At 36.7% G+C, this 26,355-nt stretch overlaps 2 protein-coding genes across 5 annotated transcripts in view; one reads left to right on the top strand and one right to left on the bottom strand.

The window, feature by feature from the left end:
* The window catches only part of NUDT6 (nudix hydrolase 6), a 66,730-nt gene extending 54,179 nt beyond the window's left edge, over positions 1 to 12,551 (top strand). For 2 of the 4 annotated variants that reach the window (XR_004313544.1, XR_004313545.1), the window contains exons 5-6: positions 3,177 to 3,244; positions 3,507 to 12,551. The gene's annotated coding sequence lies outside the window, so the exon portion shown is untranslated. The remainder of the gene's footprint in view (positions 1 to 3,176; positions 3,245 to 3,506) is intronic. The other 2 variants (XR_004313540.1, XR_004313541.1) reach the window with 2 other exon arrangements.
* FGF2 (fibroblast growth factor 2) overlaps positions 1 to 26,355 on the bottom strand; it is a 57,005-nt gene that overhangs the window by 2,107 nt on the left and 28,543 nt on the right. The window contains 1 exon segment of the mRNA XM_032462950.1: positions 13,989 to 14,092. Coding sequence (XP_032318841.1) covers positions 13,989 to 14,092 — 104 coding nt within the window.

Here is a 26,355-nt window from a genome sequence, read left to right as displayed (position 1 = left end):
AAGACTGGAATATCTTCCCAGATTTTGGTTCTAAGATAAACTAAACAATGGCACAAAGTGTGAGAAAAACACCAGTAAGCAAAACAATGAAAAGAGATGGCATAATAACCAAAATGTTTTAAAAGTAAAGGACTGAGAAGGAAACATAATACTTAATAAAAGATACCTATGACAGACCCACAGCCAACATAGGGAAAAGTTGAAAAGAAAGCTTTCCCACTAAAATCTAGAACAAGACAAGGATGCGCACTCACCCCTTCTATTCAACATAGTATTTGAAGCACTAGCTACAGCAATCAGAAAAAAGGGATCAAAATTGGAAGGGAAGAGGTAGAATGTCACTATATGCAGACAACATGATACTATATATAGAAAACCCTGAAGACTCCACAAAAATGACTAGAGCTTACAAACAAATTCAGCAAGGTAGCAGGTTACAAGATGAACGTACAGAAATCTGTTGCATTTCTTTACACTAATAATGAAATATCAAAAAAAAATTTTTAAACCACTTTAAAAATTGCATTAAAAAAAACTTAGGAATAAACCTGACCAAGGAGGTGAAAGACTTATACACTGAGAACTCTAAAACACTAATAAGGAAATTAAAGATGATTTAAAGAAATGGAAAGGTATCCCATGCTCTTGGATCAGAAGAATTAATACTGTTAGAATTGGGCATACTACCAAAAGCAATCTACAGATTTAATGTGCTCCCTATCAAACTACCCAGGACATTTTCCGCAGAAATAGAACAAATAATTATAAAATTTATATGGCATCACAAAAGACCCAGAATTGCCAAAGCAACACTGAAGAAAAAGAACAAAGCTGGAGGCATAATTCTCACAGAATTAAATCAATACTACAGAGCTACAGTAATTAAAACAGTGTGGTATTGGCACAAAAAAAGACATGGACCAATGGAACAGAATAGAGAGCCCAAGAATAAACCCACACACCTACAATCAATTGGTCTTTGACAAAAGAGGGAAGAATACACAATGGAGAAAAGAGTCTCTGACTAGTGGTGCTGGGAAAGCTGGATAGCCTCATGTAATCAATGAAGCTAGAGCACTCCCTCACACTATATACAAAAATAACTCAAAATGGCTTAAAGACTAAGTATAAGACAGGACACCGTAAGTCTGGAAGAAAACATAGGCAAAACATTTTCTGACATAATCAGCAATGTTTTTCTAGGTCAGTCTACTGAGGCAAAAATAAACCAATGGGACCTAATCAAACTTACAAAGAAAAGGAAACCATCAACAAAACAAAAAGACAACCTTGAATATAGGAGAAAATATTTGCAAATGATGCAACTGACAAGGGCTTGATTTCCAGAATATATAAACAGCTTACACAACTCAGTAACAAACAAACAAAAAAAAAAAAATCAAAAAATGAGCAGAAGACCTAAACAGACATTTCTCCAAAGAAGACATATAGATGGCCAATAGGCACATTAAAAGATGCTTAATATTGCTAATTATCAGAGAAATGCAAATCAAAACTACAATAAAGTATCATCTTACACAGGTCAGAACAGCTATCATTTAAAAGTCTACAAACAAGAAATGCTGGAGAGGATGTGGAGAAAAGGGAACCCTCCTACACTGCTGTTGGGACTATAATTTAGTGCAGCCACTATACCAAACAGTATGGAGATTCCTTAAAAAAATTAGTTACCATATGATCCAGCAGTCCCACTCCTAGGCATATATCCAGAGGAAACTAATTCAAAAAGATACATGCACTCCAGTGTCCATAGCAACACTATTTACAATAGCCAAGACATGGAAGCAACCTAAATGTCCATCGACAAATGAATGGATAAAGAAGCTGTGGTATATTTATACAACAGAATACTACTCAGCCATAAAAAAGAATAAAATAATGCGATTTGCAGCAATGTGGATGGACCTAGAGGTAATAGAAAGTGCAGTAAGTCAGAGAAAGACAAATATTACATGATATCACTTACATGTGGCATCTAACAAAAATTAGACAAATGAACTTATTTACAAAACAAAGTGACACAGACAGAAAACAAATTTACAGTTATCAAAAGGGAAGGGAGGGAGGAAGAAATAAATGAGTTTGGGATTAGCAGATACAAACCACTATATACAGAATAAACAACAAGGTCCTACTGTATAGCATAGGGAACTACATTCAGTATCTTGTAAAAACCTATCATGAAGAAGAATATATATATAAATAACTGAGTCACTATGCTGTACACCAGAAACTAAAATAAAATTATAAATCAAGTATACTTCAATTTAAAAAAAGGTTCCATTTAAAAAAAAAAAGTAAAGGACTGAGAAAGACCTAAAAGTAAGTAACATGTATCTCAGTCTAGATCTAAAGTAAGGATGTGGTGTTAGCTCCTGTAATCTGCTTCTAGAGTTAAGAATCTTACTGGGTATTTACTTGGCTTTAATATTTCGACCACTGTTAACTGCACTTTTAAAAATTGAAACACCAACTTATCTAATTTGCTCATTTTTTTACAACTTACTAAGAAAGCAACTTAAGACTTTCTGATACAAATAAATCACAGGTAGCCTTACAAAGAAGCATAAAGACCCAGCTATACGATACACAGGACTGTCCTGTGGTGTTCAAAGAGATCCAGATGTGATAACAATGGAACACTTATTCCTAGAGTAATGTGTATATTCCATAGCCAATACTTCCACTCTACCTTTGGTGAAATTACTGTGCTGCTTGTGTTAACTGAAGTCAACCTGTTACTTTATCTTATCATTTTTCAGTGCAATCAATAAAAATCTTCCTTTTTCCCTATTCCAAGTTTCAGATCAGGAGTAGAAGAGTAAAAAGGAAAAGTCATGTCATCATAAAGATAACATGAAAGGGCAGCATTGAGCTTCAGGGGCTAATTCCCCAGAAGCAGACCTAAACCACATCATTCAGTCATCCTCAGGACATTGATATGCTCATTTCTGAGTGTTCAGTCAGACTTCAGAGTGCCCCCCCTCCCCTTGCTAGCTGGCACTCCCTATGATGCTCGGCCAACTGGGATATGTAATATGCTAATAATATTTGCCTTCTCAGCCAGTTGCTAATATTTTAGAGAAAAGAAACAGTACCAGGGACTAAATGGATAATACATCATGGAACCCACAATTTTTTTTTTTTTTTTACAGAGGTTACTTGTACCTTTATACAGAGGGAAGAGAAGGGAACTGTGCATCTGTGCTGAATGCTAAGACATGTAAGTTACTAAACAGCTGTTATGCACTTGAAAACAAATTGCATTATTTTTTTAATGAGTAATAGAACCAAAATTCAGCCTCAATAAAAGCAGGCATTTAATAGCCCCATTGTAAGGACAATTCCCAATTCCCTCCATTCTGAGTTTACAAGTCATCTTCACCAGATGTGATCTCAGTGTTCCTGTTAAAAATTGATGCAATGTAATTTTATATTTATAAAGATATTTACAGAGCTTTTTTCTTATTCTCAATATTTAACAGCTCGCCATTTCAAACTTGAGAAAAGGGGCTCTTCAGAGGAATGACGTCACAGAGGAAGTGGATATGTAGCTTCTAAAGGTTTTTAGTGTGCCTTGCCTTCCAGGCCCTATTCTGTATAGGCCCAGGAGCTGGGAAATCCCATAATTCAAAGTTACTGAGTGCTTTCATGCACATCATTGTATTTAAATACAACAATCCTGTGACATAATTATCATATACTCATTAACAAATGTGGAATCTAAAACTCAAGGCTCTTAGTAACTTATTTCAGATTGTGGACACCCTTTGCCCATGTATCTGACACCTTTTCATCAAATTAAATTTTTTTTTTAATTTAAGGATAATTTTGGGATACAGAAAGCACACAGTTCAAGTAATGCATTTATTCATTTAACATATTTTTTCTTCTAGGCACTGGGATACATCAGTGAACAAAACTGAACAAGGATTCCTGCCTTTGTGCCACTCAGATTCTTACTGGGGGAGAAACACAATAAACAATAAGCATAACTAAGTAAATTATATGTGAAAATATAATAAATCCTATGGGAAAAAGTAAAATTGAGTAGGATAAGAGGGATTGGGAAGGTGGGGGTACAGATTAGGCTGCAATGTTAAATAGCACAGCCACAACAGGCTCCACTGGGACAGCGACATTTGAGCCCAAACTTGAAGGAGGTCCCAGGATCAGAGCAGAGTATTCCAAGCAGAGCAGGGAAAGCCAGGGTGAAAACCCCACAACAGGATCACGTCTAGAGTGTGCGAAGGGCAGCGAGACGGCCAGTGTGCGTGAGCAGAAGGTATGAAGGGAAAGGGGTAGGAAATGAGGTCAGACAGGTCAGGAGACAGATTTGTAAGCAACTGTACATATTTTGGCTCCCATCCTGAGAAAATGAAAAGCCATTATAGGTGTTTGAACAGAAAAGTGGCATGATCCAACATTTTTCCAAGGATTACTCTGGCTGTCAAGATTACTCTGGGCCAAAAGCAGATATAGAGACACCCGTTAGAGGCTTGCTCAGTAACCCAGGCAGAGTGGAGACTGCAACCCCAGTGGCAGCAGCAGAGATGGTAAAAAGCTGTCTGCTTCTGGATATATTTGAAGGTAGAGTCAACGAAGTTTCCTTATAGATCGATGCACGGTGAGAAAGAAACAGAGGAATCAAGGATGGCACTTAAATCTATGTTCTAAATGATAGACTTGCTGAGATGGGGAAGGGAAGGCTATGAGAGGGAACAGGTATAAGGAAAGATTAGGAATTCACGTTTGGACATGCTGAGTTTGAGATGAACATTAGATGTCTTACTGGAGGTATTTACTGAGCACATACTATGCAACAGACCTATCACTTAAGCTTCTTTCCTTCTCACTAATGCTAATAAACTACAGAATTGGAACTTGAAAAGTACTAATTTATTTGGAATGCTAGAAAGTGTGTTAAGTTCCAATAAGCCATTATTCTCCATCCTAAAAGGTATGGAATCTAAAAAATGAATGTAGATGTCACCTGTATGAGAGTAACATAAATCTGTCACGTGCCAGCGGGGGGCCCTACCTCAAGGCTTCCCTGAAGGCTGTCCACATGAACCAGCTCAGCTCCGGGTCCAATAGCCTTTTGTTGACACTGATAACAATTATGCTAATGATTTTAAAGATGATGCTGGGAGTTGAACCTACCCTTGTAGGGGTGTCTGAATAGGGAAGAATTAAATAGAATTTGAAAAAGCATAATCAGCACTTTAAATACTTCGATTTGTATTTTGTCTAGATATTTAATTTACCTTGAAATTTCAAAAAGAAAGTAAATTAATGTGAGATATTTATACATATTGAAAAACATCCTAGGAGATGGTAGGAACCAGGTTTCTCACTACTGGAGTGGGAAGAAACAGAAAAGCCAGAGGGGAAGGCTAAAATGGTTCGTGTGATACTGGTAGATTAGGACTGAATACATAGTATATACTCATTTTTAGCTTAATACAGATATTTGAATATAGAAATATTTATAGATATACCCAGGTTAGTATATGCCTGTATTCCTTGCTCTATCAGGTAAAACAGGGCCTGGACACAAACACACCTCAGTAGCAACAAACACACCCAGATCTTGCTTTCTAATACCATTTCCAACAGAAGGAACTAAGGCTTCTTAGAGAAATGGCTTATTCTAGGCTGGAGTAGGGAATATACAAAATAAGCCTGGAGCATCTTATGGTCCATGAAGTAAAGAAGTGCTCAAAAAAAACCCACACTGATTGGGGTATGTTTTTAAAGAGTACAGGAGCCAACTGAAAAAGCTCCCAGTAGCCAAAGCTGAAACAGTGTGAACAACAAAATAACACACTGTTAGATTATAATCCAAAGTATAAAACATCCATGAGTATATACAGATACTCATGACTCAATAAATAAATGGAGATTAGACAAATTTCTCACACAAAAGAATTCCAAATAATTAATGGAGATACTCCCTCCTCAAGGAGGAGCATAATTCCACCCCCACCCACCCCACACACACAATCTCTTAAATATGGACTGTGTATAGTGACTTGCTTCCAAAGAATACAGTATGGAAAGGTGAGGCTGGGAGCAGCTTTGCAGCTGGGGAGACAAACACTACCTCAGCCAGATAATCAAGGCTATTGCTGTCGGTAGTAAGCACGTTCCCCTACATGATGTGATGCAAACAGTACTTAACTTCCGTGACCTCCCTCCCAAACAATCACAACCCCTGTCTAATCACAAGAACACCAGGCAAATCCAAATTGAAGGACACTAAAAAGGACCTGACCAGCACTCCTCAAACTGTCAAAGTAATCAAAAAAAAAGTAAAGTCTAGGAGACAGAATGACTGAATGTAGGATCCTGAATGGATTCCTGGAACAGAAAAAGGACACTAGGTAAAAACTAAGGAAATATGAATAAAGTATGAACTTTAGCTAATGATGATGTATCAGTATTGCTTCATTAGCTGTAACAAGTGTACCGTATTAAAGTAACATGCTGATAATAGGAGACACTGGGTGTGGAATATGTAGAAACTCTCCATAGAATCTTCACAACTTTTCTGTAAACCTAAAACTATTCTAAAATCAAGATTTATTTTTTAAAAACCCTGACCTTAGGGCTACAAGTATGACCACACGAAAAGAATCCCTCAAGTAACTGAATTTAGTAACCCTAGTTATACTAAGAAGAATAAAAGCATCTCATTTATTTTTATGCTCTACAACATGCAAATACAGATCATTTATTTATATATACATATCAATTTTATTCCACCAGACTATAAATGCCATGTGGGTGGAGATTTTCCTCTATTGTTTTCCTCCTCTTCTATTGCTGTACCAGAGCCTGGCACATAGTAAGTGATCAGCAACTATTTACTAAATTAAAGAATAAATGAAACTGTTTCAGATAGGCTACAATAAAAACACCACTCAATGGCCCTGCAACATCTAAATAAGAACTAGAGAACTAAGACCAAGGAAAATCCAGACTAAGAACTGAAATAGAGAACACAGCCTAACTTTATGCACTATTTAGTCTCTGAGGAAACTAAGCCCGATGGCCCACTGCAAGAGTTTGACTCTCCTGACGACATCTGTGAGGATCTCTGATGAGCCAGGAGGCCTGGGCTCCACTCTTGCCTTGATCCCTAACTTATATCTTTGAGCAAGTCGCCTAACCTCTCTGAGCCTTCCTTTTCTCATCTGTAAAACAAGATGGGATTAGATGATCTTTAAGATCCCTCCCAATCTTTAACAATTTTTAAAACTTTAAGACAATCTTTAAGCCATGGCATAAGAAAAGAAATAAGAAACTCAAGTAAATTCTCCTCCCCGCCCCCACCTCCTTTCCTTATGCACTGGCCTCACAATTCTCATCAACTGCTATAAATATTAGATTTGACCCTCCTGACCATTCCCCCCATGTTCTGTTTTTTGGACTGTTTATTCCTTTACAGTAGTTTGATTTTGCAGTTTTGGCTTATGAGGGAGTTTGCTCAACATGAATCCAAAAATGCTTTTGCTTACACCACTTCTGGGAATTAAAAACAGACATGATATAAGTATCAGTGCTGACTATTTCAGAACAAAATAAGACACAAATTGTGAAAAGTTAAAAGTAAATTTTATCTTCATATTGTAATATAAATAGGTTGCTGTAATATATAAGATTAGTATCTAAAGGAAGCAATGATTCTTATTAAGCACTAATCTTTGCATTTAATATTTTATCTTTTAAAATGATATACATTCCTCTTTAATTACTGCATTTTTCTGAAAAATTTGATCAGTATATATTGCCAGTCTGGATAAGTGAACCCTCAAAAACCTGTTTTCCCTACTTTTCTATGTGTAGAAGTTTCATTTCATAAGGTGCCTTAACTGAGAAAGTTATTTGATAAGTAAGAATTTTACATTTACAGTAATTAAATGTATCCTCAGAGAACATAAACAATTTTTGCATGTATTTTATGGGTCAACACAAATCACACATTCTAATACTGAGGTATTTTGCTCAGTTTATCACAATCTTTTGCATAACATAGAAAACAATGTGCAATTTTGTAGCAGATGAAGACAGGTAAATATTTTCATACCAATGCTAACACTGAGGTTCTTTGGTGATTTCAGCTTCAAACTACAGTTAACCTCACTATATGCAATTTTTGAACACTGAAGAAATCACAAGTCCTAATATTTGTTCTGGGCTTCTGTTGCTCATAGCAACAAAATTTATCTTGCTGTGGAATGGAATAAGGAGTCTGTTGTGTATTAAAGTACTCAGCTTCGGCCTCCAAATTTAGGTTTTGGCAGATAAACATAGTTACTTTTTGAACTTTGTATTTTTCTAACTTCGAAGAGGGGGAAAGACCCTTAAGAAATGTTTCAAACATTTCTCACATAAGTGAGAAATCCTTAGCCTGAATGCATTCATGCTATTAATATGTAAAGGTGTTGGAGGGAAAAAATGGTACAGAACTTAGACTTTGTTAATACTCAAGTGGTAGTAATCAACCTAACGTGACTCTTAGAAACCAAAACATGTTACATATCCAGAGCACTATTCTTTCTGAGGGGAGACTGTGATGTTTCACCAGTGCAGGAATCGCACACAGGGCAAAACGCACAAGAACCCAGGGATGTGCCGTAGCTCAGCAGTCTGCAGTGGGGCCCCGCAGAAGAAGAGTGGGAAGAGTTATGCCTTTGGCAAGTGCAAGTTCATAAACCCAAGTTTCTCCAAGTAAATGGGACATCTGCCTGCCCAAATGATGGCTACTGGTCATGACACTGGACTTACACCCAAAGTTACTATGGATTGTTTTGTTTTTCTTTTCTATATGCCAGTTGTCTCTTCCTGAGTGAGGTCCCTGCTGACATCCCCAGCTATGGTGTCTTTCACCATCAGTGATTCATCTCAACCCATTTAATGCTGGCACAGGTGACACTAATAGCCAAGGGTCAAGACTTTTAATTTCTTGCCTGAAAGTTGCTGTTTTTGACAGCTCAGCACCTATGGATCTGACTCAGAGAGAAATACGCCACAACTGAACCACAAACAACCACCTCCTTGGTTCTGGGGTAAAGATACTTACTTTTACACCTGAAACTAGACACAGCCCACCCAGACTAATCTGAAAGAGGATAGCTGCTGAAAAGGCAAGGCAGCAAGTCACACAAATTGAATGGGAAGACTAGAGATTAACTCGTGAACTTGGCAGGAACAGATCCCATGACGGGAGCTGGAACAGCTGGATCTTGGCTGGTGCCATTCCTCAAAGGAAACTGATAAATCCTGAATTTTCCATTTATGTGTAACAGCTGTGTCTTTGTCCCTACAGAGAGTTTGTGATAAATTTCTAAGTGTTGCTAAATTAACTCTTACTACATCAGCTTGAAGGAAATCTTGTATCAGAAGAACTAACACACATCCCAGGGATAGAAATATATTTAAGACTAAACTAAGTAAAATGCTGTGACCTTAATCTTGTGAAGGGTTCTACTTAGCTAAGAAAGAAACTAGAAAACAGTTTATTTTAGAGCACTTTATGCTTCTGATAGTACAGAATCAAGAGTTTGGGAAGCTTAATGCCTGTTTACCAGAAGAGGTCAGAATTCTCGGAATTCTAACGTGTAGAGAAATCTGTAAGAATGAGAAGACCGTTCAGTTTTCAGGTCAGTTGTCTTAAATTATCTCCTCTGTTATGGACCCCAGTAGTTTCAGGGGTGCACTTTAGAGTAGCTTCTGTTTTCATCACTTTTGACAATTAGGAAGCTTTTTGTTGTTCTCAAGATAAATGACCCCTCCAATGACCACCTTGCAGGGCCACTGTGATTACTTGGTTACTGGATCTTCTCATCTCAGTAAGTAGAAAACCACAAGGTAACAATTTCAAGTCACTCACTAAACCAGATTAAGACAGACACAGCAAAGTCTAGAGCTTTAAAACCATTCTGACTAGTGTCAATGTGACTAGTCTTGCCCACAGTTATGACAGAAGCAAACGCTGTATGCATTCTCCTTGCTTTTCTCCGCCACCTTTACTGACAGTTGCCAAATCAACACTACTGTAGAAGACATCATGATTCCCACTGTATGTGTTATGTCACATCTTGAGGTGAGAAGAGTAGGGTTAAACCCCTCTTCTTCTCTCTACAAGATCAAGGTCATCCAAAATTACCCACTATTTCACTGTTCTGGAAATATTTAAAATGCCACTTCAATAGATTCCCCAAGTATGGCATCACCCCTTGAGTTGACAACAGACTGGTAGGAAAGAAAGACAAGAACAGTGGAAGAAGTCAAAGTCCCAAGGAGTCAGTCCTTTACAGCTTTATTTTTTTGCCTAGGAAACCTCAGCCATTCCTTCCCCTGATTTAACTGCTACCTGTACGCCAATGACACCCAGATCAACATACCCGCACAGACCCCTCCAGGCTGCAGACCCATAATCCCAGTGGTGTAGTGAGCGTCTTCACCTCAATTTCTCTTGGGCAACTCAAACTAGAGAAGACTAAATCTGAACCTGTATTACTTTTTCTCAGAACTTGCTTTCCTCCTCTTCCCCGTTTCTCATCCAAAATAGAAACCTACATGTCAGCTTTGACTTCTCCCCCTCCTCAGTCTGATCAGCCTCAGTGCCAGACTTTACTCCATCCCCTCCGTTCTGTTATTGCCAGGTTCTCATTATCACTTGCTTGGTGTCTTACAGGGCCTTCTAACTGGTCTGTGTCCACCAGTCCTGGCCCCCTCAAATCCATCCTCTACGCTACTGCCAGAGAGATCTTTCTCTAATTCAAATCTGATTGTGTCTCTTCTTAAATCTCTTCACGGCTTCCCACTGCTGACAGCAGTATGGTGTAGAAGGCACATATCATAATACTTCTTGCCTTTCCTAGATTACTGTGCATGTCTGCAAGATATAGAAGGAACACACCAAACCCCTTACACATTATTACAAATACTTACTTACACTTCTGCCTCCTGGACTGTCACTCATTAAAGGCACAGGCAATTCTGTATTCAGTTTGATAACCCTGATGCCTAGCATAGATACCATCTAGTACACTGTATACTCAAAAGATATCCGCTATTCTTGAAGAGGGTTCCAAGATTTATTCAACTTCAAAAAGGAGGAGAGAGAGAGCACCACCACACCCAGATTTATTTATCCTGCAAAACTCACACGCATATAATATCAATATAAATATACCTTGTCAGATAATCCGTCAGATGGTTGAATATTCCTTTTCTCTGAAGTCTGTTTTAGTCCCTTCAGAAATCCAAAGGTCTTCACTCAGAAAAAATTTCCAAAAACTATCTGTATAGCACAAAACACCACAACTGCCCAGTACTGCTACATCACTTCCGTGGGGAAGGTTACAGAGTGCTTATAACTGGCTACTGGTATTGGAATTATGACTGTGGTTTGTGTATATTTGTGTGTATGTATGTGTGTGTGTGTATGTATGTATATATACACATACATACACACACCCTCTTAGGTACATGTCTTATCTACTCCCCCAAAGAGACAGAAGTGGATCTGTGTCCTGTTTACCACTCTACTCCCTATATCATTCCCCACAGTGTCTGCTCAACAGACATACAATCCCAGTTATAATAATGAGGCATTAATTAATAAGAGTACTGGCCAGGAGCTAGGATCCCAACTGCTGTGATTAAGAGGTGAAAAAAGAAAAGTCCTTGTCCTTAATGAGCTTATATATAAATGAGAAGTAATATGAGGAGGAAGTAACAATTTTGGCACTTGACATAAATTAAGTTACTCCTCACAAAAACTGTAAGATAGGATCATTACTGTCTCTACTCTGTAGGTGAGGGAACTAACGCAGAATAATTTGCCCTAGAACACACGCCTCGTAAGTGGCAGAGCAAGCATCTGTACCTAGGTTGGGAGCCCGCGTTCTCAATTAGTAGTCTATACTGCAAGTGGTTTTGTTATGTCAAATTTGAAAGAAGCAGCTTAAAAACTGAACATTTTTATATTTCCATCCCAATGATCTTCAGACAACTGCAAAATATAAGGAGGTTTTTTTTTTTTAAACTGTTATTTCATAGCTTTGCAGAGAAGGCAGTAAAGTGCACTGAATTAGAGTTCGTGCTCTGCAGTCCAGACCGCCTGGCGTGCCACCCAGGCTCTGCCTCATATGAGCTGTGTTTTCTTGGTTACTTTATTACTTCCTCAGAATTTCAGTTTTTGCATCTGTGAAATAAGGAGTATAATACTCTCTATTTTATAGGGTGAATGTGAAGATTAAATGATGTAAAACCTGTAAAATCCTTAATAAAGACTTAATGAATACCAATACTAGTAAATTCACAGCAATAAAAGCCAACAAAGAAAAAAAACTACAAAAACAGAAAGCATTATCACAAAAGATCCAGAACTGCCAAAGAAATCCTGAAGGAAAAAAAAAGAAAGCTGGAGGTATAATCCTCCAGAATGTAAACAATTCTACAGAACTACAGTAATCAAAACAGCCTGGTATTGGCAAAAAAAAAAAAAAAAAAAACAGATATATGGATTAATGGAACAGAATAGAGAGCCCAGAAATAAACCTGCACACCTATGATCAATTAGTCTTCAACAAAAGAGGCAAAAATAACACAATGGAGAAAAGATAGTCTTTTCAGCAAGTGGTGTGGGAAAAGCTTGACAGCCTCATGTTAATCAATGAAGTTACACTCCCTCACACTATATACAAAAATAAGCTCAAAAGATTTAACATAAGCCAGGACACCATAAAACTCCTAGAAGAACACAGGAAAAACATTCTGTGACACAAATCATAGCAATGTTTTCTTAGGTCAGCCTACCAAGACAATAGAAGTTTTAAAAAAAATCTAATCAAACTGAAAAGCTTTTGCACAGCAAAGGAAACCGTCAACAAAATGAAAAGACACAGAATAGGAGAAGATATTTGCAAATGAAGCAACTGACAAAAGCTTAGTTTCCAAAATATACAAACAGCTTATACAACTCAATAATAAAAAAACAACCCAATCAAAAAAAGGGGCAGAAGACCTAAATAGACATTTCTCCAAAGAAGACATCCAGATGGCCAACAGGCACATGAAATGATGCTCAACATCACTAATTATTAGAGAAATACAAATCAAAACCACAATATGGTATCGCTCACGTTGGTCAGAATGGCTATCATCAAAAAAAATCTACAAATAAATGCTGGAGAGGATGTGGAGAAAAGGGAACCCTCCTATACTGTTGGTGGAAATGTAAATTGGTGCAGCCACTGTGTTCCTTAAAAAACTAAAAACAGAGTTACCATATCCAGCAATCCCATTCCTGGGTATTTATCGGGAGGAAACCCTAGTTCAAAAAGATTCATGCACCCCAATGTTCATAGCAACAGTATTTACAATAGCCAAGACATGAAAGCAACCTAAATGTCCATTAACAAATGAATGGATAAAGATGTGTTGCGCGCGCGCGCACACACACACACACACACACACACACACACACACAATGGAGTACTACATAGCAGTAAAAAAGTGAAATAATGCCACTTGCAGCAACATATATTTTCCCAGATATTATCACACCAAATGAAGTAAGTCAGAGAAAGACAAACATCATATGATATCACTTATGTATGGAATCTAAAATATGATACAATGAACTTATTTACAAAACAGAAACAGACTCACATAGAAAAAAAACTCTTGGTTACCAAAGGGGAAACAGAGAGGGGGATAAATCAGGAGTTTGGGATTAGGAGATACACACTACAGTATGTAAAACAGATTAACAACAAAGTCCTACTGTATAGCACAGGGAACTACATTCAACATCTTGTAATAACCTATAATGAAAAACACTATTCATATATGTATAACTGAATCACTTTGCTGTATACCAGAAAATAACACAACGTTGTAAATCAACTATACTTCAATTAAAAAAAAATACAGAAAGCATTACTTACAGAAGCCAGTAATCTTCCATCTTCCTTCATAGCAAGGTAACGGTTTGCACACACTCCTTTGATAGACACGACCCCTCTCTCCTCTGCTTGAAGTTGTAGTTTGACTATAAGTAATGGGAAAAAAATTACCTTTGTAGCATCATGGAAAAAAGAGCTATGTACACATTTATATAGTATATAGGGTACAGACAAGAGACACTTGGGCAATCAACAGATCTACCCTAGAGACCTGGTAGGGGCGGGCAGGGGACAAGAGCCAGATGTCAATTAAACTCTCTTAGAGAGGAGAGGCAGGTCCACTAGAGCATGACCCCTTGACTCCATACTCATGCCAATGTTAGAGAGCAAAGAAGAGGGACAGGTGAAGATTTTTTCCTTTAATACATTTGGCAGTTAACTACTTAAACTTTTTTAAGTTTTAGAGTACATAAACCACCTGTGAGGATTTCCACACTACTGCCTAAGTTTAAACCCTTTAAAAGTTATTTTTAACCAGTTCTTTAAAAATAAAATATAACTGCTAACTATTATCTTTTAGTTTGTATTTCCTTGAGTTTCTGTGCATCTTATTTTTAGCTTCCCCTTCAATACAATACCAGTGCATATCCTTGTTTTTGGAGGGGCTGTGATGTATAGATTTTTTTAAATAAGTATCTAGTGGAAAAACAAAATACTTATACTTAATTTGCTTATACTGTGTGATGAAAGATTTTCAGAACGTAAAATCCTGAAGAGAATGACCTGTGTTACACTACATTATCAATATTAAGCAGATTGTAGGGAAACAAAAAATTGATATGACATGATTATGACAATAATGCCATATGGACAAATAATCACCTAATTAATTAAATTAAAGTTTAAAATTTGTTTTGCTCTTCAGAGGCAGCATTCTCCTTCCCAAAACAGCATTCCCCAAAATGTATTTTGGCTAACAGAGATGACTTTAAAAACAGATTCTGGGGCCAAATAAATTTAGGAAGTTCTTGGTGAAGTCAAGTTAACTCTTTATCGTCAAACTTCTCAGAACTCTGCTTCTCATAACCTGCACTGTACATCACCGTAAGAGGATCAGGTATACAGTGTTTATAAAATGTGCTTGGTCTCAGAACAAGTTTTTCATAGGCCATCCTATAGTATTATTGAGAGCAACAGAAAAAATTATTATTAACTTTGTTAGATATAATTATGTCATAGTAATTATGCTTTAAGTTTTTCCTATCAGGCCAAGTAAAAAACAAGACATTTAGCCTTAAAATATTCCAGCAACCAATTAATAATGTTTTTATAAAGTGGGCAAGATAAACAAGATTGATTAACCTATGTCAATATTTATTAGAAGCATAGGAGTTCATTATTCTATTCTCACTACTTTGAGTGTTTGAGAATTTATAAATTTTTTTAAAAAGACATTCGTTGTACATTTAATGTCTGATTTTCCTCTATGTACCTGCCAACCCAGGTAAAATTCTACAGTTTTTTGAATCTTAAAAGATATACAAAGTTAAAGGAGTATAATCAAGACTTGTAAACTAAACAGAGAGAGGCATAAAGTCTTTTCAACATTACGGGAAAACGTAGAAATCAGCTTTATTTTTAAAAAAATACAATCAAAATCCCTTTAATGACTATGATTAAATCCTTTTATGTGGCTCTAAAGTGGTCTAGATAAGTCATATTAATTATGAATACATCTGCATCTCTTTTTAACTCATAAAGTTTATAAATAAGCCAAGACGGCATAATCAATCACTATACTTTATTTGGTGTTTTATCAATAAACTTACCCAAATTCTGCCCACCATCTTGTAAATGTGTATTACTGGTCACAAGGCAGATTATTAATATTAATCTGTGGCCAATACCAGTGACTCAATACCCAGCGTGAATGTCATTGTTCATTTATTCATTGATTTTTGACAGATTTCTTGGCTACTCCAAATTAGGATATTGTCATTCAATAAGCCACTAAAAAAAGCATTAATTGTAGATGCTTGAAAAGTACTTCCATTGCTATATAATCATAAAAATATAAACTTTAAAAATAGCCAGAGCCTAAAACAAGAAGGTAGATAAGCCACAAAATCATAGATTTTCTTAAAAAAAAAAAAAAAAAAAAACCAATTCTGAGATGCAAAGAGACCTAAACGAACTAAATTCCACACACAGATGATTCCATCCCAAAAAAGAGATGACCTGCTGCTTTCATCTCTGACAGGTGGAAGACCAAATCTGCTCAAAAGGAGAGTTTGGAGAAACCAGCTGAACTTTTAAAAACCTTTAATAGCTGCCAATGTGAGGAGTTAGAATTCGGTGGAGCCCTAATCAAAGAGCAGCTCCAAGCCACCTGCCAGTTCTCTCCTACAGAGCTTGCACCTAGTGCACAACCAAGATACCAGGGGCAGGGACAGAACAGAAGAACTGAGAGAGCCTCCTGAAGCACCTAAGGCCTTTCCCGCAAAGCAATAGTCCACCGAAGGCTGGGAGCAGGAAGGAGCTGACAGAGAGCCCTCTGAGGTGCACTGAGCCTTTACCAAATGCAAAGCAGGACGAAGGGAGAGCTTCCAAGACAGGGAAAGCACAGGGTAGAGTTCAAGAGCAAGATGAACTCCAGACCTACCCAGACAGTTAACAGCTGGGCTCTAAGGCAAACAGGGATACAAAAAAACTACTCAATTTAAAAGAAGGCAGGAAAGGAGGGAACAGAAGGACAAAGAACAGATAGGGGAATTAGAAAACAAATGCTGAAGTGGCAGATTAACACGTTGATTGGGTAACGGCAGTGTTTCCCCGGGGCACCGAGTCCACAGTGAGCCATCAACATGTTAAACCCAAACGTATCACTAACTACACTAAATGGAAATGAACTAAACACTCCCGTTTAAAGGAAAAAAATTGTCAACAATATAAAGAGACAAAACCCAATTGTACTGTTTATAAGAAAACACTTTAAATACAAAGATACAGCCACACTGAAAGTAAAAATGTGGAAAAAATACAAGATGCACACCCTAATTATAAGAATGCTAGTCTAGGGAGGAGGGTATAGCTCAAGTGGTAGAATGCATGCTTAGCATACACAAGGTCCTGGGTTCAATCCCCAGTACCTCCTCTAAAAAATAAATAAGTAAACCTAACTACCTCCCCCTGCAAAAAAACAAAACAAACAAACGAAGAATGCTGCTCTAACACATTACCGTATATAAAATAAGCAACAAGGATCTACTGCATAGCACAGGGAACTGTTTTCAATTTCTTGTAGTAACATATAATGGGAAAGAATCTGAAAAGAAAAAATATACTTGCATGTGTATATATATAACTGAATCACCTTGCTGTACACTTGAAACTAACATTGTAAATCAACTATACTTCAATACAAAATAAAAAGTATTAAAAAAAGACTGGTGATCTAGCTATATTAATATTTGCTGATTGGACTTCAAGGTAAGTTCTATAACTAGAGATGAATAGGGTTATTTCATAAGAGGGTCAGATATATCAAGAAGATATTATAAACACATAGCACTAAATAGAACTTTAAAACATCAGAAGCAAAATTAACAAAAGAAATCAATAAGAATATGGACAACGAATCTATGTTCACGTGTAACTGAAAAATTGCAGTCTACACTGGAATTTGACACAATATTGTAAAATGACTGTAACTCAATAAAAAAAGTTAAAAAAAGAATATGGAACATATGAATATTATCGACCAACTTGATCTTTTTTTTTTTCCCCCCGAGTCAGGTAGGTTTTATTTACCTGGGACTTTACTCTCCTCTTAACATCATAGTCATTTGAAAATGATATTAAAAAAAAATTAACTGCCAGCATGGTGAGCCATTCTATCCTATTTTCAGCCTAGTGGACTTGAATTATTCAAATCAATTAACTCCAGTTGAGAAATTATTTTTCCAAAGTCATCATGATGTTAAGTGATATCAAGGGCTCTTGTCCTGAATCGTTGGTGCCCCTAGTATATTTGTTCTTTTTTTAATTCTCAGATATAATTCACAGAAAATACAATTCACTTAAAGCGTATACACAATTCAATGGCTTTCAGTTTATTCACAGAGTTGTGCAATCATCACCATGATGAATTTTTTTTTATGATGTTTCCATAGCCTTTAGTACTCACATCCCATGTCCTGATAGATCACCGTTCCCAGTCCTAGGCTACTACTAATCCACTTCCTGTCTCTATAGATTTACGTGTTCTGGATATTTCATATAAATGGGATCATATACTATGTGGTCTTTTGTGACTGATTTTCTTTTAGCATGTTTTCAAGGTTCATCTATATAACAGCCATTTATCAGTACTTCACTCCTTTTTATTGCCAAGTAACAGTCCACTAAACAGACCATATTTGATCTACCACCCATCTATCAGTTGATAGCCATTTTGTTTATTACGAATGTTTAGCTATTGGGAATAATACTTCTATAAACATTCATGTACAAGATCTTTTGTAGACATGTTTTCATTTCTCTTGCATATAAACCAAGAAGTTAAATTACTGAGTCATATGATAACTCTATGTTTAATCATTTGAAGAATTATCAGACTGTTTTCCAAAGCAACCATTTTACATTTCCACTAGGAATTGAGCATTCCAATTTCTCCATATCCAGGCCACAGTCATTATAATCTTTTTTTTTAAATTTTTTAACTATAGCCATATTAATTGGGTGTGAAGTGATACCTCATAGTTCTGATTTGTATTTTTCTGGTGGGTAATGATGACCAGCATTTTTTCATGTGCTTAATGACTATTTGTATGTCTTTAGAAAAACATCTATTCAGATCCTTGGCTCATTTTTAAATTAAGTTGCCTTTTGATCATTGAGTTGTGAGAATTCCTTATATGTTCTAGAGACAAATCCCTAATCAGATACCTGATTTGCAAATATTTTCTCCCATCCTGTGGGTTGTCTTTTCACCTTCTTGATGTTGCCCTTTGAAGCATAAACATTTTTAATTTTCATGAAATTCAATTTATCAATTTTGCTTTGGTTATTTATGCTTTTGATGTCATGTCTGAGAAACTACTGCCTAATCCAAGGTCATACACCCACTCTTTTCTCTCAAGAGTTTTAGTTTTACCTTGTCCATTTAGGTTTGATCCATTCTGAGTTAATTTTTATATGAATTCTTTTGCACGTGAATATGCCTAAACTGACACTACATCCAACAACATCTAAAGAATAGACATTCTTTTCAGAGAATACTCCCAAGAATAAATCATAAGCAGGCCAAAAAACAAGTCTCAATACATGTATTAAAACAAGTCTTAATATAGAGTACTATATTAGAAATTAGTAACAATAAGATATCTAGAAAATCCCCCAAATATTAGGAGATTAAGTAATACATTTCTAAAAAAAACACAGATAAAAGGAATCACAAGGGAGATTAGAAAATACTTTTAATCATATAATGAAAATTCCACATGCTTAAAAGAAAAAATATAGCTTTAAGTGTTTATATTAGAAAAGCAAAAAAAAAAAAAATTATGAAAATCTAAGCTTCTACCTTAAGTACTAAAAAGGGAAGAGCAAATTAAGCCTAAGGTTAATAGCAGAGGGAATAGTTACTACATAACAATTATACACTTGACTATATACAGATTAGTAGAAAATAATCCTCAAAAGTTAACAGGTATTTTCAGAGTGATTCAACAAAAATAGTTCTACTTTCATGTTTTTTGATACTTAAATTTTTTTCTTGGTTGAACATGTTGCTTCTATCATAAGAACATGACAATGTTAGCATTGCAGAATTTTTAGGCAATCTAGAATAAAATACCAAGTGTATGCCATATTAAACATGACTATGAATATAATCGCATTCATGAGTTTCAAGAGGGAAAGTAAATTTCTCAATTAAAAGAGATGTAAGAAGCATATCAATCAAAAGCAGTGTGTGAACTTGAATCCTGATGCAAGCAAGCCAACTTTAAAAATTATTGTAAGGCCATAGGGAAAATTTTTAACAGTAACTGGATGTCTCATGTGTCTAAGGGAATTTTTTACATTTTTAGGCATGGAATTATAATTATTTTTTAAAGGATCTTTTATAGATACGTATCAATCATTTATATATCTAATAGGTACTAATACATACATATCATCCATGTAATAATTTATATAATCTTTTTTTTAATTATTTGATGAAATGGCATGATGCCTAGGATATACTTCAAAGCAATCCAGTAGTAGGGAGGGGGAAAGAGCTAAGGCAGGTATAGATGAAACAAGATTGGTCATGTGATGACTACTGAAGCTGGGTGATGGGTACATGGGGTTCATTAAACTGGTCCTTCTATATTTTGTATGTATTTGAAACTTCCCTTAATAAAAAGTTTTTTGGGTTTTGAAAGAACAAAAAAGTAACCAAGGCAGTTCATTGAGCAATTACTGTTAAATCTGGGTAGCAGTTTATTGAAGCACAGTGTCTTAGACAATTCAGGTTGCTATAACAAAAATACCACAGACTGGGAGACTTACATGACAAACATTTCTCACAGTTCTTAGAGTCTAAAGACTCCAAGATCAAGGTGGTGTTAGATTCAATGTCTGGTGAGAGCTCTTTTTCTGGTTCACAAACAGCTGTCTCCCCTCAGTGTCCTCACATGCCAAAAGGGGTTAGGGAGCTCTGTGGGGAACTGATCCCATTCATGAGGGCTCTACCTTCATGACCTAATCACCTCCCCACAGCCCCATCGCCTAAGACCATTACATTGAGGGTTAGGATTTCTGCATATTAATTTGGGGTGGGTGAGGCACAAACATTCAGTCCATAACAGGTATAAAACCTGTGTTAATGTCCCAGAGTGAGTCCCTGAGATATTTGTGGATTCTACACAATGTGAAACCTTAGCCAATATTCAAGGACATTGGACAGTCCAGGCCAGTGGAATTAAATTTGGTTACCTTCAGCCTTTTAGTTGTCACTGTTTCATGTCAGACTGGCTTCATGGGGAGGAAAGATACAACAATCATACTTGAGATTTAGAAGACTCTTAATAAGCAAAGCCACTGGATCTTAAAATATAGTAAAGGCATAAGCCAAAGACATAGTCCATTTGCTGGCAGAGGGGGCAGTGGGAATGGGGGAGAGGGAAGAGGGTCTTCTTGAAAGGAGCAGCTTTAAATATCAGGTACTTCAAGGCCGGGAAGGAAAGGGATTATACTACATTTCCATGTAAAGAACACAATGTAAAATTTTCCATACTTTTCAGGAAACGAAACAACATAATAACCAGACAAGCTAGCAAAAATTCATTCTGAAAAATGGAGGATGACTTTATCATCGACTCTTCTGAACCATATTATTCTTGCCACCTAAAAGGAAGCTTGCCACCTAAAAAGTGCTTAATGACTATGAAATAGAAAATTAATTTTTGTAGTATAAGTAAGTACCTACTCCCTTGCACACACACTGAGCTAGACTCCAGAACTACAATCTACCTTCTGTGGTCATTTCCTTGTTCCCTTTCTCCTCGGTCTAGGCCAAGAATCCTCTCCTCTATATTTTCATGTTAATCTGCTTTCTCTACTCAGGACAATTCTGTACCATACCTGTCTGTCCCTCCTTTATTGTGAGCCTCCTGAGGGCGGGAACTGCACCTTATCCATCCCTATAACCCATGCACTAGCACAAAGCCAGGCCCGTAGAAGGATCCTGTGAGTGTTTGGTGGACTGAAAGCATCTCATGCAAGAGAAGAAAACAGGTAAAGGAACCACTGCAGCAATGTCCTCGGTGTCACACTGAAGTATTATACGGGTGCTATGAGACAACAGAAAATGATCTCTTTTATTGGGTGGAAAATCCGAGAACCTTTCTAGGAGGGATGAGGTTCGAGCTGAGTTTTGAAGGATAAATAGGAGATAATCTCATGAATAAGGTAAAGGGTGGGGAGACTAGAAGGAATGATATTCCAGGTAGAATGTCATTCCAGGACTGAGACATGAAACAGCCACACTTGTTCTAAACAGTCATGTCCAAGACAGGTAAAGGAACCAGCAAAATCCAGACTGAGAAATTCCAATGGTCAAATAATCCAATTTCCTCAGCAATCAGTTATTAAGGAGAAAACAGGACCGAAGGAGGACCAGAGGCTAAAAAAAAAGCTTAAAACTCACATATTTTTCAAAAAGCAAAACTAAGGCAGAATATTTAAGGATGTCTGTCAGTGTGATGAAACTATAAACAAATGCAAAGAGGTGGTATAAATAAAAATCTGTACTTTTATTGGGGAGGCAAGGGACTGTGATTGGAACAGGGGACACAGAGAGGGTTCCAGGGTGGCTGGCAATGTTCTGTCTTCTGATCTGAGTGACAATTACAAGAATATTCACCTAGTAACAATCCATTAAAGTATAAATTTGTTTCATGTGGTTTTCTGTATCTATGTTACATTTTACATTTTGAAGGTTTTTAAATTTTTTTTTTTTAAATCTACACTGAAAGACCTTTCTAAATTGGATCTTGGACACTGATGCAGCCCAGGTCATTTCAGTAAGCTGGAGACCACCCACTACATTCAGTTCTGGGAGGCACAGAAGTCAACAATTTTGATTAACATAGACTTCTGATGGCTTACTAATGTTTATATTAAATCCAAGTAAGAAGTAAACTTGGAAAAATAAACTGTGTTATCCAAGCTTAAGACTCAATTCTTTTTCCTCTGTTGTAGCATAAAAACAAAAGCTATAAACTATAAAATTGAAGAATCTCATCATTAGGCAAGATCTTACTGGTCAACTGGCCCCATCATTATACAATCACGTCTTAATCCCACCTACAGCATCCCCGAGAAACAGCTGTCTGTTACTTGAAAATCTTTAGCAAATGAGAATTTACAATCTTTCTAAAATGATTTAGATATGTAAACAAATGAACAGAAACTCTGATCACAGTAAGTAAACCACTCAAATGTTCAAGGGCTCAGAATATTACCATTTGACACATTTAGTTACGCAGTATAACCAAAAAGCCAAATTATTATTTCAGTGTGACCACCATTGCTCAAAATATTTTGCAACTCCTTTTTTGGAATTCCCTCCAGAATCCGCATCACTTTCTTTTATATATATATAAATACAGATGGACTTTTGACATTTAATATTGGTGATGCTTGCTAAGATTTAAGAGCTCCAATATGCATCATTTTCTCTTGAATAGGATCAAGGATGACAAACCTTAAAATCGTAAATACCAGTCTGTTAGAACTCTGAAGGACTTCAGGGATCATCCAGGGCCCTGTCCTAGTTTATAAATACGGAAGCTGACATTTAGAGAAGTTTGTCCCTGGTGAAAGAATATGGTTTTTGGAAACAGACAAGTTGGTGTTTCCAAGAACGGTGAATACATTTATTCATTCATTCAATAAACATTTGTTAGTAACAGCTATGTGCCAGGTTCTGTTCTAAGCAATAGGAAGCACAAAGGGAAATATAACATCAGTCTTCGACTTTGAAGAACGCACAGCATCGCCAAGAAGAGGGTGGTACCCAGATGAACAACTAAATGAGCTCAATACTGAAAATGCCATGAGAGAAATGCACACAAGCTACCTGAGAGCACTCAGAAGGTACACCTAACCCAGCCTGGGAGCTGAAAGGTTTCCTGGAAGCAGTGACAACTGAATGGATACCAAAGGAATTAGCAGGAATTAATAACGAAGAGAGAGAGTAGGAACAACAACAAAAAGCACACTTACATAACCTGCAAAGGAGAAAGGGAGAGAAAGCATGGCACAGCCAAGGCAGGTCAGGTACTTGGGTGTGGCCAGCACAGAGTGAGGGTGTTGAGTGTGCTGTGCAAGAGGGCATCACAGGACAAGATGAGGAGAGGCTAGGGGCTCTGAATACCATGGTAAGGAGTTTGATAGTATTAAGATGAAAGAATGAGAGCTTTGAATGAAATAGTTGGGATGGAGAGAAGTGATAAATGTGTGACAAATGAAGGAAACAGAATTAACGAAAGTAAATATGAAGGGAATGAAGGAAATGGAGGTAAGAAGGACGGAGGGAAGAAAGGAAGGAAGGAAGGTTTCCTTCTGAGCCACAGGTTTCTCTGTCTTGGATAACTGGGTGACTGCTGAGATGAGAAGTACAGGAGGAGGGTGAGGTTGGCAAGACAAGGCAATCAGATATGTGCCCTTAAGACATATTGAACGTGCGGAAAATCCAGACAGAGATATCCAGAAGACAGTCAGCTATACAAATCTGGAGCTCAAAAAAAACCTATGCTAGAAATAAAGATTTAGTAATTGCAGCAAACAGTGGCTACCTTGGGCAAATAGATTGCCCTCAGCCCACAGAGGAAGATATTAAAATGGTTGAGATGCTCCAGAACAGTGTGTAGCAGACGTAAATTAAACAGCAAGGGACAGAACCCTGGGAAGCACCAATACTTATGGGAGGAGTAGAGGGTGTAGAGCAAGTAGAGCCTGGAAAAGAGTGGTCAGGCCAAGCCAGCGCAAGCAGCGGTGTGCTACAGACACACTACACACACACACACAGAGATTTGGAAACTAAGGAACAGAACTGCTACTATTTGCAGATGATACAATTTTCTGCATTAAAAATCAAGAGACTAAATGCAACGTAATATTCTGGACTGGATCCTGGAATAGAAAAACGGTGTTAGTGGAAAAAGCGGTGAAATCCAAATGAAGTCTGTAGTTTAGTTAACAGTAATGTACCAGTATCAGTTTTTTTTTAAGTTTTGACCAAAGTGCCACAGTTATGTAAGATGTTAACCTTAGGGAAAGCTGGGTAAAGGATATAAGGGGCCTCTGTAAAATCTTTGCAACTCTTCTATAAATCTACAATTATTCTTAAATGAAAAGGTTTTTTAAAGTCAAAATAAAATGCAAATGAACTATTGGAAATACTTCAGTAAGGTTGCTTCATACAAGATTATATAAAAACTAATTGAGTTTCTGTAATCCACAACAAGCTGTTAGAATATACAATTACTTTCAAAAAGATAACATTTGAGATAATAACTAAATGTACATAGGACTTATATGGAGAAAACTATAAAATCTGATTGAAAGTCATTTGGAAAAGACTTCATGGGGGAGCTATATATGCTTACAAACGGGAAGACTGAATATAGTTAAGATGTAACTTCTCGCCTCAAATAATCTATAAATATAATAAACCCACAAGACAATGGTCAGAAGTAGAAAACCAAGGAAGAGTAAAAACCAAATGAAGACAGAATCTCAAGTGGGACCTTCTAATGTTAAATGGTACAAAGGAGGTCAGGTAATATAAGACTGAAAAGTAACCTTGGATTTAACCAGAGTAAGAATTTGGGAACAGTGAATGCAAACAACTTCCTAAAGAGGTTTGACTGAAATAAACCACAGAAATTAGATTGTAGTGCTCAGAAAAAATAACATGATGTCAAACGCATAGATTCTGGGGTCAGACGGAATTGGACTCAAAAAATCAGGTTTCACCACTTACTGGCTGAGTTTACCGCTCCACCTGCACAATGGAAAATAATTGCTATTGCACAAGGCTGTCATGAAAATTAGATATTAGATCTCTCTCCCAATGTAAACGTTTTAGCATACAATAATCAAAGATGTTGGCCTCCTACTCTGCCTTCTTTTCTAATGCTTTGTTTTGAGATTTAAGGAATTATATGCATTGTTAGGAAACCTTGTACTTAACCAAGGACATGAGGATATCTAGGAAAGGGCAAGTATGACCTACAAAATGTGGCTCAGGCATCTTTCAAAACATATGTCATTTATGCTGTATATAACATCTTACCATAGTGAGGCTGATTCTTTACCTCTAGCAAATAAAGTTATGGTTTCACTATTCTTAAGGGAATGTAAACGGTACTTACTGCAAAGAAGACACAGACCTTATACAACTTGTCAATCTATTATCTTGTGTTTACACTCCACAAAATGGTATCCGTTGCCTTTTATGTGTGAGGAACTATTCTAGGAGCTAGAAATACAATGGTAAGAAAGAACAAAGTCTCTGCCCTCACAGAGCTCATGTTCTAGTGGCAACTGCATGGTATTTCTTTAGTTGGGCCACCATTAATGTTATTTCTCATTTAAGTAATCTAAAGCCGAAGCACAGGGAAACTTTTAACTTAGAACATGCAAATAATTGGAAAGCAGCTATCAAACACTATTTCAAGGTTCACTCTATGGGTCCACAAACAACAAGTACTCATACTCCAGACATCCTCATCTCAGAGCACAGCACACATTTTAACTTCTTACTTATTCATTCACAAAAAACATTTTAATTTAAAACTTAGTGCTAGAGTGTGTTAGCTTTCAAATAAAGTCATGTTTTTGAGTCAAAAAG

This window comes from Camelus ferus, chromosome 2 (assembly GCF_009834535.1).
Source record: "Camelus ferus isolate YT-003-E chromosome 2, BCGSAC_Cfer_1.0, whole genome shotgun sequence".
In the NCBI taxonomy this organism is placed as follows: domain Eukaryota; kingdom Metazoa; phylum Chordata; class Mammalia; order Artiodactyla; family Camelidae; genus Camelus; species Camelus ferus.
The sequence above is the reverse complement of the archived record's forward strand: the minus strand, read 5'-3'. Positions and strand labels throughout refer to the sequence as shown.